General features: G+C 34.1%; 1 protein-coding gene across 1 annotated transcript; it reads left to right on the forward strand.

Moving 5' to 3' along the window:
• Positions 1-5977: 5977 nt before the first annotated feature.
• Positions 5978-7756, forward strand: LOC25501552 (UDP-glycosyltransferase 89A2). The gene has a single exon (XM_013590821.3). It carries the CDS (start codon positions 6122-6124, stop codon positions 7553-7555), a length of 1434 nt encoding a protein of 477 aa, XP_013446275.1. The 5' UTR covers positions 5978-6121; the 3' UTR covers positions 7556-7756.
• Positions 7757-13705: the final 5949 nt, after the last annotated feature.

Here is a 13705-nt window from a genome sequence, read left to right on the forward strand (position 1 = left end):
TAGTTACTTATTTAAATAAAAGAGAAAATAATTCAGAGAGGTGATTCATATAAAAAAAAAAAAACTAACCTAAAATCACCTTCTATGGTAGATGAAAGATAAAAAATTAAGGTTGCGAAGAAATTAGGGCTGTAAGTGACAACTCACAGAGAGAATCGGTTTTAACAATTTTATTAGTGATTTGTTTTTTCTTTCTCTTGATACTATAATTTAAACAATGTATGCTAGCTACCTGAAAGGTCAAAAATTGATGTGTATATATGTTGCCGGCGGCAGATTCACTTTGACATTGCCATTGATTCAACCGCTAGCTAAGAGCTCATTGCCATTTGCCACCTTCACTCCACCCTGCTTACCTGGACAAGACTCTTTAACTTCTCATCAGAGTGCAAAGCAATACTCCTGATTCATTGCATCTCTAAAACACCTTTACCAAGCCCACCTTCTTCTAATAGCTCCTTGACTTTCATGTATCATAGCATTTCCAAAATAATCATATGGTGGTGGTGAAACCAACCTTGATCCAATCAGAATTCAACCCCAATGCCCACATTTTTTAAAAATAAATTAATCTTACCAGCTTCTATTTTATTTTATAACATTAGTTCTAACAATAAAGATTTCTTGTTTTTTTAGTAAATTAAGATCTCTAGTTGACACTGCAAGTTCTCCATCAAAAATATAAAAAGAATTGATATATTTATACTAACTATTTTTAAACAACTTTTAGACAATTCTCTTCTTCTTTATTTTAACATTACATAAAATATATGATGAGCATGGGTGCTAGTTCCTCGTGAATTAGAGTTAGAACTACTTTGCTGATGCTTCAAGCTCATCCATTTTCTTGTTGGTTGGAGTGTAATCTATCCATAACTCTTCTTCATATATTAATTTAGTTTTTCATATTTTCATTTATGTATTCTTCCGGCTTCCTTTCTGTGGTTAAGCTCGTCATGTGCTAAACCCCTTCTTATGGTTTAGAACTGATACGGCAATGATATTCTTTGCTTAAGACTTAAAGAATTATATAGCTTCCAGCTTCTATCAAACTAATTGTTCTAACGCCAATATTTGAAAGTAAAATTTGACCACTTTTATTTTTAATGCCAAATTCCTTGAGACTAAAAGGAGTTAGGAATAGACATGTTTGTTTGATATGAGTTATGTCCTTATGTACCAAAAGGAGGCGGAAACAATAATGACTGCTTGAACTTAAATCAGATCTTAGAAATGACTAAAGATGCGCCAAGATCTATTTAGGATTATGTCCATAGGTCAAAACTCAGCCTCTCCCATTACAGAGAGTTACTGATGACCCAACCTAGTAATGTTGCGTGTTAAATATTGTGATTGTACCTCGAAAAGTGTGTTTTCCCATGCTTTACATGATGACTGAGTTAAAAGACTTCAAAGGTCACCAGGTTGCCAGGGATCTATAGAAAGCTATATCTTAATATATTGTAGCAAAACCCTGTCATAATTAATTCATTGTTGAAACCACACTTTTACTGTTAAAATTGCCTTCAATTTGGATTTCTGAAAAGTTCAAAATTTGTGAAGCGTGTCACGATTTCGCAATTTCGTGAGCATGTTTTGCAGGGTGTCCAATCGTGACACGATTTTGGGAAAATGTGACACGATTTTCGGCTTGCTGGACAAGTTTTAAGGATAAGGTTGGTCGTACTTTGGGTCGTACGCACCAACCGTGTCACGATTTGGCAAAACGTGACACGATTTTGACAACTGAAGACTGCTATATAAGTGTTCTTTGTAGATTTTGAAGGAGAGCTTGAAGAGAGAGAAACTTGGGAAATCAAAGGAGGTAACTTTAGGGTTGAGGGTCTTTGATTAGAGTTCTCTTGGGTTGGGAAACATTGTAAACACATTGGGTGAGTGAAAATCATTGTGTCTTGTTCATTGGCCAGATTGGGAAAATGGGTAGAAATTAGGGTTGTTCTTTGTGAGCTTGTTGAAGCTAATTTCTTGTAACCCATTTGTATCTCTTTGTAAGAACTCATTGATAGTGGATTGGAGAGATCAATCTCTCCCCCAGATAAGGTCAAGTTGAACTGAACTGAGTCAACAATCTTTGGTGTGTTTGTTCCTCTCTTCTCTCCCTTTATCTTTTGCTTGTGGTTTTGAGCTTTTCACTTTGATTCCTAGATTAGATCTAGGTGTTGTTATTGTTGATTATTGCTTGTGTTCACTTTGATATTGGTTACTACTTTCCTTTGCTCCACACATCATAGTTTGTATTGGTGTGATTTTGAGTCTGAATTCACAACATTTACCTTTGAGAACTTAAATCTTTTTAACTGCTTTCCTAGATTGCTATTGCTTTAAATCTTTATTTTATTGTTGTGACACCAAATGATTTATTTTGTTTTCTTGCAAACAACTTTACCGCTGAAAAGCTATGGAAAGCTGTAGCTCCCCATTCCCCGTGGATTTGATATGTACACCCCTACTTTGTTATGTGATCCTTTTAAGGATGGTAGGTATGGGGAGTTTGTCTCTTAGATGAGCGTTGTCTCACAAGCATAGGTTAGGCATACATATAAATTGTTGGGATACGAAGTAGCTTGGATCTTTTTGGGACCGTGCATTTGGTCACCCTTTTTGTACATCTTAACTGATTTCATGGTGGGTATTTTTGTGATAATCTAACTTGGTGTAGGAGTTTCTCTTTTATATACTCCAGGTGGTAGGTCTAGACACTCGCGCTGTAAAAAATCGGAGTGTTACAAGAATTATTTTTTACTGTATGAATCAAACCATGATTTGAATCACCCCCTCCATAATCTAAAAATTACAACAGATTTTAAGCACACCTGCTATAAATATAGTTTTTTTTTATTATACCTTTTTGACAAGAAATTTACTTCTTGAAAGAAAAAAAGTGAAATTTGCTTTTGATGAATAAACCAAACATTATTTTTCTTGTAATTTAGTTATCTAAAAAAATATTGATTTTCTGTAATAGATAAAATGAAAACTTAACCTAACACCAACGTTTCCTCCTGAGAACTCATTATAAATGCGTAGTTACTGAAGTTCACTTTTACAATACGAGTTGCGAACACTGCACGTCTCTCCTCTCTCCCTCTCTCTCTCTCTCTCCCTCTCTCCCTCTCCCTCTCTCTCTTGCTCCCCCTTCTCTCTCTCTCTCTCTCTCTCTCTCTCTCTCTCTCTCTCTCTCTCCACTTTGTTTGTCCATGCCATCTTTTATTTGATTTTTCAATATTCAATCCATGACTCGTTCATATATGAGATTCCTTCAAATGGATCTACTTGTATCGTTGAATTGACTATGATATGTAAGGGGAATATATCTTTTTGTGATTTTATTTTAGTCATTGATTGTATCTATGTATTTAATTTAAAGTATTTCATCTTGTTTTGTAATCGATTATATCTTTTTTTTTTGTTGGTATATTTTCTCATGTTTGATCTTGTCTTGTCCTTATCTACCGATCTATAACGAGGAACCAAAATATGATTCATGGAGTAAAACTTCAGAATTGATCGGATGAAAATCATTGATCTGGTATTGTACTACTACATTTCATCTATTATGATTTCCTCTACAATTCATTTTTGTAATGTGCAAAATAAATCCCAAACGACTGCGATTTTTTTGATTAAATATTGGCAAACAATATGTTTTAAAGAAAACATGATTCTTTTTTCTTAAATTTCAATAATTATGAAATTTATACATAATCTCTTTGATCTATCATATTTTGATTTGTATTAATTGATAATTGATTTTATTTTAAGGTGTACTAAGTTAATGATCTATCATATTTTGATTTGTATTAATTGATAATTGATTTTATTTTAAGGTGTACTAAGTTAATGTATAATTTCCTAGATCTATTATAGTTTATTTAGTATTAGTTGATTTTGTCTTCGTTAGTTTAGATAAGTTGGTAGGGACATTGTATAATATATGTAAGATTCGGGGTTCGAACTGGACCACCACCAAAAAAAATATCAGTTGATTTTATTTTGAGGATCACTTTGTTTTGTTTTTGTTTTTTAATTTGGATTAGTTTTAACTATTATTTAATTTGTTTTTGTTTTTATTGAGTGATTGGTAATGTTCTATGTATTTTATCTAGTAAATTAATCTCTAGTTTTTTACGTTATACTTTACATCTAATTTTTAATTATTTAAGAAAGGAACAATTTATTACAAATGGTTCTCTTGACTATGGTACGTACAATAAAGTAAATAAGGATGAGATGGCACAACTACCCCAAGAAACAACATGTGTTATGAGATGAGTGAATATCTTATGTTGAAAAGAACAATGGTGATTGGAGTCAAGAGTATGTAAGAGATGATTTCTCTTACTACAAGATGACACAATCAATCCGAGATATACATCTACTGAAAAACATAGACTCATTATAGAAGGAGGTATTACTAGAGATATTTCCACTATTTTGATTGAAATCTTCTTTTTGTCTCCTTTGCCAAAAAGCATACGAGAGCCCCTTATTTAATATTCAGCCTCATATTTCACAATCTCCCTAATCAATTGTCTTCTCTCTTAATTGATTAATATATAATCCTAATCAATTAATTCATAAATTTGTCATTATAATCATTTTACTTGATCATCTACTCTTTCTAATCCATTATCCTTAAGCCTAGATGATTAGTAGCTCATTCTAATTGTTTACCTATTCAATGTAAGTGACTATTTACTTAAGCTAATCAATTATTACCATTAAGTCATCACAAACTACCACTTAAACCAATTTAAAGTTTTTTCTTGAGCCCTATTTGATTATCCTACAATTTCTAATTGAGAAAGAATCGGATGGCCCTAGCTATTATCATATGAAGGAAACTTGTAACCCTTAAAACGTCTATCAGCCAATTTTGAATAACATAATTATCATATTTTGGTATAAACAATTGCTCGTGAACAATGTCATCCATCATTCCGATGTAAAATCAGAAAATTAGTCGTTATAATTCGTTAAAACCATTGCTATTTGTTATTTTTTATTGAACAAAATCTCAAGATTATTAATTTATTCACACGTGAGGAATTAAAATAAGTTTATGTATTTCTTTTTATCAATTGTAAGAGAGTAAAATAAGATTTTAATTTATTTTATGTTTCTTTTCTTCTTCTAAAGTCATCACAAACTACCACTTAAACCAATCAGTCTCCTTCCTTCTCTCATAACCTCACAACTACCTCTTCCCTCTCCCTCCCACTGTTATACTTCTGTACATTTTTTTCATGTTAATTTTATCATTTTCCCAAATAAAGTGTTGTATGACAAACAACATAACAAATTGAACTTTTTTCCTCAAAATAAAATTAAAAATTGTAGTTGAGAAAAATAAAGAAGTGAACATTTGACGAGGTTTGTAGATAAGTTGCAGTTCATGTTGAATGGATTTTTGTTGTTACATTAATTGTATGTATCACGATTTCTTTGAATTGAGGCAAAAGATGTTATCACTTACAAATTCACAAGGGGAAGAGTGAGAGGTGCGGCGGCGGCAGCACCAGTGTGAGGGAGAGGGAAAGGGAGAGGTAGCTGGGCCTGGGAGATTATGAGAGAAGGAAGGAGAGTGAGTCTTGTAACAGTGAGAGAAGAGCGTGTGCTTTTTTTTTTCTTTAAAGAATTGTTTTTCCTAAACCTTTTAATCTCAGCCATTAATTTCATTTTTTCCACTATGTCACACATTCAAGAAGTGGGCTGGGATAAATTGAGGCTTTGTAAATGGAGCAAAGATAAACTCATATGTTGCATATGACAATGCTAGATGAAACAATGGACAGAATTCGCCCACGAAAAGAAAAATAGATAAAAAATAAAAAAAAGTGACATAAGTTAACAGGGACAACGTGGACAGTTAGCTGCTATGCCAGCATATTATACATATGAAACTCATTTAAGAGATAAGTTGAGAGACATTCGACAATTTCATAGGTCACAAAATTCATTCAAGAGTGTTTAAGGAAAGTTGCAATTTTGAAAGATAATTGACTATTTAGTTGACTTAAAAAGACCAAACCTCGGTCTTCTTTCCTCTTGAGCCTCAACACATTGCACAAAGCACAAAGCACAAAGCAAGAAATCAAACATGTCAAACTCGAAGACACACATTCTGATATTCCCATACCCAGCACAAGGTCACATGCTCCCACTTCTTGACCTAACCCATCAATTAGCCCTTCAAACTACTATTACCACCTTAACCTTCACCATCATCATCACCCCTAAAAATCTCCCTATACTAAACCCTCTCTTATCAACTCACCCAAACACCATCCAAACACTCATTCTCCCTTTCCCTTCACACCCAAAAATACCTCAAGATGCAGAAAATATCCGTCATGTCGGTAACACTGGAAACTATCCTTTCATTAACGCCCTTTCCAATCTCCAAAGTCCAATTATCCACTGGTTTAACACCCACCCTAATCCCCCTGTTGCACTCATCTCTGATTTCTTCCTTGGTTGGACTCACCAACTCGCTACTCGACTCAATATTCCTAGACTCGCTTTTTACTCTATTAGCTCCTTCTTGATATCAGTCATCAACTGCTGTTGGAGTAACAGTAACAGTAGCACACAGCTGTTAAAGAAGAAGAATGATGAGGTTGTTCAGTTCTCCGATATTCCTGGAACACCGGAGTTTAAGTATGAACATCTTCCTAGTTTGATTCTCAGATACAAAGAATCGGATCCTGAGTCTGAGTTTGTAAGGGATAGTTTCATTTCCAATGCTGCAAGCTGGGGATTTATTTTAAACACTTGTAAAGCTTTGGATGGTCCATATTTGGATCACATCCGGGCTGAATTTGGTGGTAACCAAAGGGTTTTTGCTGTTGGCCCGTTGAGTTCTATTCGTGTTGATGCAAATTTGGATGGTGGGTCTGACGTGTTGCGGTGGCTTGATCAGTTGGAGGAAGATGGTTCGGTGTTGTATGTTTGTTTTGGGAGTCAGAAGCTACTTAAAAAGGAACAGATGGAGGCGTTGGCATTCGGGTTGGAGAGGTCTGGGACACCATTTGTTTGGGTGGTCAAAGAGCCTTCCACGGCAGAGCAGTTGGAGGAAGGTTATGGATTGGTGCCGGAGGGGTTTGAGGATTGTGTTTCGGGTAGGGGGATTGTGGTGAGGGGTTGGGCACCACAAATGGCGATATTGGGTCATCGGATTGTTGGCGGGTTCTTGAGTCATTGCGGGTGGAATTCAGTATTGGAAGCGGTGGTGGCGGGGGTTGGGATACTTGGGTGGCCAATGGAGGCTGATCAGTTTGTCAATGCAAGGCTGTTGGTGGAAGATATGGGAGTGGCAGTGAGGGTTTGTGAGGGGGCGGATTCTGTGCCAAATCCAGATGTTCTCGGTCGGGTAGTTTCAGGTGTTATGACTGGGGATAGTCCCCAAAAGAGAAGAGCTAAGTTGATGAGAGAGGAAGTTGTTGGGGCTGTGAGTAAGGGTGGAGTTTCCTCTAAAGAGTTGGATGAACTTATCCAAGTTTTGAAGCAACTTGGTGTTAAAGAAGGATCATAGTGATAGAGCTAATGTATGTATGTGTATGTATGTATGTATGTGCCTAATTACTATATATTTGGTCTTGTGATCAAGTAAGTATTTCTCTGTAGTGATATTAGAGAGACCAATAGTCCCTGTGTGATGGTCATCAAATAAGTGTTTGTATTGTCTTGTAAAGTTTATGATATTAAAAAGATGTTGGTTGGCCCTTATGTTCAATTTTTCATAATCTCTTCTACATATGATGTTTAACGGAACATGGATGTCTTAATTAGAAAATTTGCACGTATGGTTTTGACCCTCCACTGAAATACTAATTTGATTTTTACCTATTTTAATAACCATTATGTTTAAGTAATTATGTGTCTGCAAGTTTAGTTCTTATATTATACTTGTATCACAAAACTGTAAATTGCTTACGCCTTGGTGCAATATCTGTTGTTTTTGCCATCCACTTTCCTTTCTTTCAGGGTCTTGAGATTCACATAGTTCATCGTATAATTCAAGTAAAGCCCAATTAATTGACTGTGTTTGGTAGAACACCCGACATCCATTCACTCCAACAATTGCATTATGGTTGAATGTGTCATTCAGGTAACAGCGAAAACACATTATTCTGGAAGGAGTTATGGCAAGGGAATCAGCCAACAATTTCCAAACCTGTTCTGTTTAGCTTCTGACAAGGAATTCACAGTAGCACAGAAACTGTATGAGACCGATGGTGTGCAGAACTGGAAATGAAGTTGGAGTCGAAATCTGAACCATGAACAAAATCTGCCTGCAGTGCAGCTGTAGGAAGACATGACATATGCATTTAAATAGGAAGATTAACAGTTTCTCAGTTAAATATTGTTATAATCTGCCCGTGGTCTGCATAATTCTGCAGAATACGGCGATGGTATTTATGGTAGCTGTGCATCGCTAGTGGGAAACGTCGGTGCCGTCAAAAATTTGTATGTTTGGATGGAGATTACTTCAAGATAGGCTACCAACCCGGGTAGAATTATGGAGGAGAGGGGTTATTCGCAGCGTGCATCAACAATGTTGTGTGTTTTGCTTTCAAGACATTGAATCTGCAAGTCATCTTTTTGCAAGTTGCAATAAGTCTAAAGAAATTTGGGATTTGATTTTCAATTGGTTGGATTGGAAAGCAGTAGATTGGGGAGCTGAATTAGTTGATAATTTCTTGCTGTTTAATTCAATTTGCAAAGGGGGGAATGGCAAGAAAGTGTCCCACTTAGTTTGGCTAACAAGTAATAACCGTTTGGTGTATTTGGTTGGAATGGAACGACATTCTTTTTAACGTGAAACTTGTCAATGTTTTGGAGCAAGCATTATCCTCATTCTGATAAAGTAGTATGTTTGGTGTATTTGGTTGGAATGGAACGACATTCGCTAAGCTTGCTCAGAGCAAGAACATTGATGATCTCGTTTCGAACTCCGGCGCTGTTGGTGGTGCCGCCATTGCCGCATCTGCACCTGCAGCTGGTGGTGGCGCCGCAGCAGCCGCCGAACCTGCCGCCGTTGAAATGAAGGTATTGTTTTTAAATTCTTTCTTTTATGATTCTGATTTTTGTATGAAATTGTGTAACGATGATTTACTGATTGGTGAAATGAACTAATAGGATTGAAATTAGAAACGGTTTTGATAAATCGTACCTGAAAATAATCTGTAGTGTAGTGTTAAATGAATTCTTCTAGTTCTGAAAAAAAGAAGTTGTATAATAGTTTTGCAATATTCCTTAGTATAAAAACTTAGAATTGATTGACATTGTTTGTTTTGTTGAATTTGCTTTTCTATACTTCTCTTTGTGATATGAGTGCTGTGATCAAGTTGGGGTTATACCTATTTTGTAGAACTTGTATCAGATAAATACTGTCATTTGCTGCAATTACTCTAAAAAATAAGTTGCATGAAAACATTCACTATAAGTTGCAAGAAATCATGTAGTTAATTTGATTTCTGAAGAAATAGTATAAGGTTGTTTTTTGTCATTGGCATTTGAGAATTGGACTATCCTTTTCAAGACAACGCTGAATATAATCATGGTACTCTTTGGATTTGCAGCTTATGTACAGCTTATTGCCCAATCGCCTATCATGATAAGCCCACTTAGGCATAAGCTTACATGTACAGTTTATTGTTCAAGCGCTTATCATGATAAGCCCACTTATTTATAAGCTTGCATAAGCTATTTTCTATAGTATAAGATAAAATAAAGTTAACATGTTCAAGCGCTTATCATGATAAGCTCACTTATTGATAAAATAAATTAAGTTGATTTCATAAGTTCTCCCTAACAGTCTCACAAAACTTATGGAAAGCTTAAATAAGCCAATCATAGCAGGCCCTATATCCACCTTTTTTACTTTTGGGTGATTTTTTCATACTTTTGGTAAATTGAATCAAACGGCTGTGATGGTTTATTAGCAGGAAGGGTAGAAATAAAATTTTTACTTTCAATTGGTGGACTAACCAACTTCCTTGTATGCAATGTATTTGATAAAGACTTTCACTTTTTGTATTGGGTTTGATATATGTCATCGTAGCTACTGGGAGGCATTTCGTGCTGTTTGCATTGTTTACAACGTGGAGAAGTTAATTTGGTGATTTGCTATGCTACTGTTAGCAGTATTTTCAGTGGTGATTTTGCTCTCAATTATGTGGAACTTTGCCATTTAATGATTGTAAGAGTGCCTAATTTTTCTGCTATATTATGCAGGTGTGAAAGAGTTACACAAGTTAATTTGTTAAAATTGCTCTTGGAACAATTGGATAATCAATCAAGGTCGCTGTATTGGAATGCTAAAATAAAATAAAGGAATGTAACATTGTCAAGATATAGCAGGAAAATGCCAATGTGGGTTGCAATACATTGGCATTTCCATGTCAATAGCATTTGAATTAGCTTGTAAGTTGTGTTGGTGTATGAGAACATGGTGGCATTTAGCTTGGACCCATTGAAGTATTGGTCCATGATGGACCAATTTTTTTCAACCTTAGATTAGATCATCATAGCAATTCTTATCGTAGTCCATCCACACCAAATCAAACTCATCAACTTCATCTCTCTGTCATAGCAATCTCTCTCTTTCTGTCTCATTGCAAGCTCTCTCTCTCTCTCAAAGTGGCTGAGCTCATTACAAATGTATAAAAGCGTAATACTAATAATCGAAGAGATTGAAATTATTATGAACCATAAAGAACCTCAACTTACAAACAAACCCAAAGAAACCAAAACCAAATTCATAACATAATTGGCTCGGCTTCCATTGTTTCTTCATGTGTAAAAACCACTACCAAGCAAGCTAAGTATAAGAGTTTGCTATTATTTCATTTTGTTGGTACAATATGAGTTTGTTATTTTTAATATAATTTGATCTAATCTAGTTTATAATTTGATTAATTAATGGAAGACGTAAAAAATTAATGAAGGCATCTGTATGAAAGAAAAAGGCAGAGAAAGAGAGTGTAAAGTGGAGTGATAGAGTTGATGAGTTTGATTTGGTGTTTATGGACCATGGTAAGATTTAGTGGGTTGATATAATCTAAACATTGAAAAGATTGGTCCATCATGGACCAATATCTTGATGGGTTCATTTTATACATACATTATCATTTTGGGAACCTATGCATATCTTATGCTAGTGTGCTATTAATAAAATCTGCTTACAATTTTTTTTTTTTTTTTTATGTTTTATGGATTCAAACTATAAAGATCAAACATAGATCCAAGTGAATATGCATCTAAAGAAAATATGCTGATTCAAGAAAAGGAAAATGTTATAAAATTTTCGAACTTTATAATTTTTGCCAAAAAATGAGATCAAAGGTTGTGAAAGAGAATATTTTAAAAATTCAGATAAACACAATGATTTTATAGGATGCAACCATAACTATCACAAGTAGAATAGGATGGCCCCATGATCCTTCATCTGCATTAATTAGAAGTTTATTCTTCATTTGGTTAGCATTAAAGTTTGTACTTCGACCATTGTAGTTTTACTAATTTCCTTTTTTGTTCATCTTTCAAGGACTTTGAAGGAATCTATATCACGTTTTAGATTTTTTTTCCCTAAAAATTTTCATTCAATTCAATTCTTCAACCATTCATATAGCTAAATGGCTTCAAGCAGTGGAACTTGGTTTCTTTCAGATTGGATTCCATTTAAACTTTTAGTTTTTTCACTGTTTGAGCTATTTTTGGACTTGTGAACTTATGGTTGTTAACTTAGTTCAATGTTGTAATTTAGATGTTATTTTATTTATCTAAGATAATTTTTATGCGTGTGTATGTTATTAGAGATATAGAAGTTTGTTACAAATTAGTTGGCCTATATAAAAGCTAGATTAATCATTTTCAGTTACTTTTCTCATTTTGTAAATTTTCACTTTTGTTGATGTTATGCAATTTCAATCTTTTCTCTCTTCTTCTGGGGATACCGCGTTTCTTAACATGATATGAGAGTCAGGGTCGTTTTAAACACCGAAAAACTTTGTTCTAATCTTTAAAATTGGATCTCTAATGAAAAGAAAGTGTTAAATTGGTATTGACATTTATGAACAAGTAAATGCGTGTCTAGTGACCGACACGTGTCAGTGTCAGACATTAATACATGTGATTACATTTAATTAATTAATTTTTTAAAATCATGATCGTTGTCGATGTGTCAGTGCCTTATGTGTCTTGTCTAGTGTATGTGTCAATGTTTCATAGGTAATGTGAGTGAAATTATAGAGGATTCTCTTATGTCTCTTTCTGGTTTGTGCCATCCATTGATGATGGATATTAAATTTCATTTGAGTTGGATTGACTGATCAAACTTCAAATGCATAAGTTATGATCACATTCAAAATTATTTTACACTTCCACTTCCACAATTATGTCATGGTAAGACAACATGTATGACATGCATGTTTGTAATTAATTTTTCTGCAATTCTTCTATTAGACATTAACATAAGAATTATTCACATTGTTTTAATTCCATTTGCATTTCAATAACTATTTGGTTCCTATCATTAACTCAATCGTATAAGTGTCATGGTGGGCATTTTGAGATTAAATGTCATATCTGATGCTTAAATTTGTGAACTACGCTATTCAATCACTCAAAAGATACATAATTAATGAGGTAAAAGCAAAGGTTATAACTTATAAGGATATGGTTAGCACCAATCTCATCTAATTTGGTATTGTAGCTTGAGAACAAAGAAGGGAGTGATGGAACAAAGTTTTGCACATAAATGGAGGGGAAGAGGGAACACCTAAATGAAATAGTAGCAGCGACTCTCTACATCATAGGAGAATAAGTGTTTATTGTAGCAAAGCACCAATGTTAGGTACTCAAATAACACCGTAACATAGAATGTGTAATTTTCTTTTGTTCAGGAGAAGGGAGACTCTCCAAGACTAAAAGAAGAACAAGAAGTACATAGACTAAAATTCTATTGTGATATTTCTCCCTCCATTCATTAAAGTTCCTTGCCAATTTTAGTATGAATTTATTCCTATATTTTTGAATACTATGCCTAAAAGCTATTTATTTAGAATAAATAATTGTACATCTTAACAAGAGAGGTGTAATTGAATGAAAAATCTAAATGTTTTATTATTTTTTCTAGATGTCTTTCATCCAAGTGACTCATGCCATTACTTGCTGCAGTACATTGGATTGTAACAACTTCTTCTAGCAAAGATAGACTCTTATGATAGAGTTAGAATCCTTTTCATTTAGTATTGTGCAGCGTTTTACATTGGTTGCATTGTGTAGTACTTACAAGCTATTTTACTTGAGATGAAAATGATGAGCTATAAAAGTCAAAAGAAAAAATCATGGGTCCATTTTGAAAATGTCATTTTTGTCCTATTTTTATTATTATTTTATTTTATTGTTTTAGGTGCTCTCTATTTTTTCCTTTTAATTTGTTGATGGGACTAAATTATGAATGTATGGACTTTATGATTTAGTTATTTTAAAAATAAAAAAGTTAAACTTAGCATGTGTTTGTTGAAGCCGTGGAAACCAAAAAAAAACGTACGTTTGTACCGATGCTACATTTTGTAGCTTCTTTATTTTCACGGTAAAATTGTTTAGGGATGCGAGAATCAAGCTTTAAACGCATATCCAAACACTCTATTAATCCAACATTTCTTCACATTCATTT

This window comes from Medicago truncatula, chromosome 8 (assembly GCF_003473485.1).
Source record: "Medicago truncatula cultivar Jemalong A17 chromosome 8, MtrunA17r5.0-ANR, whole genome shotgun sequence".
NCBI classification, from domain to species: Eukaryota; Viridiplantae; Streptophyta; class Magnoliopsida; order Fabales; family Fabaceae; genus Medicago; species Medicago truncatula.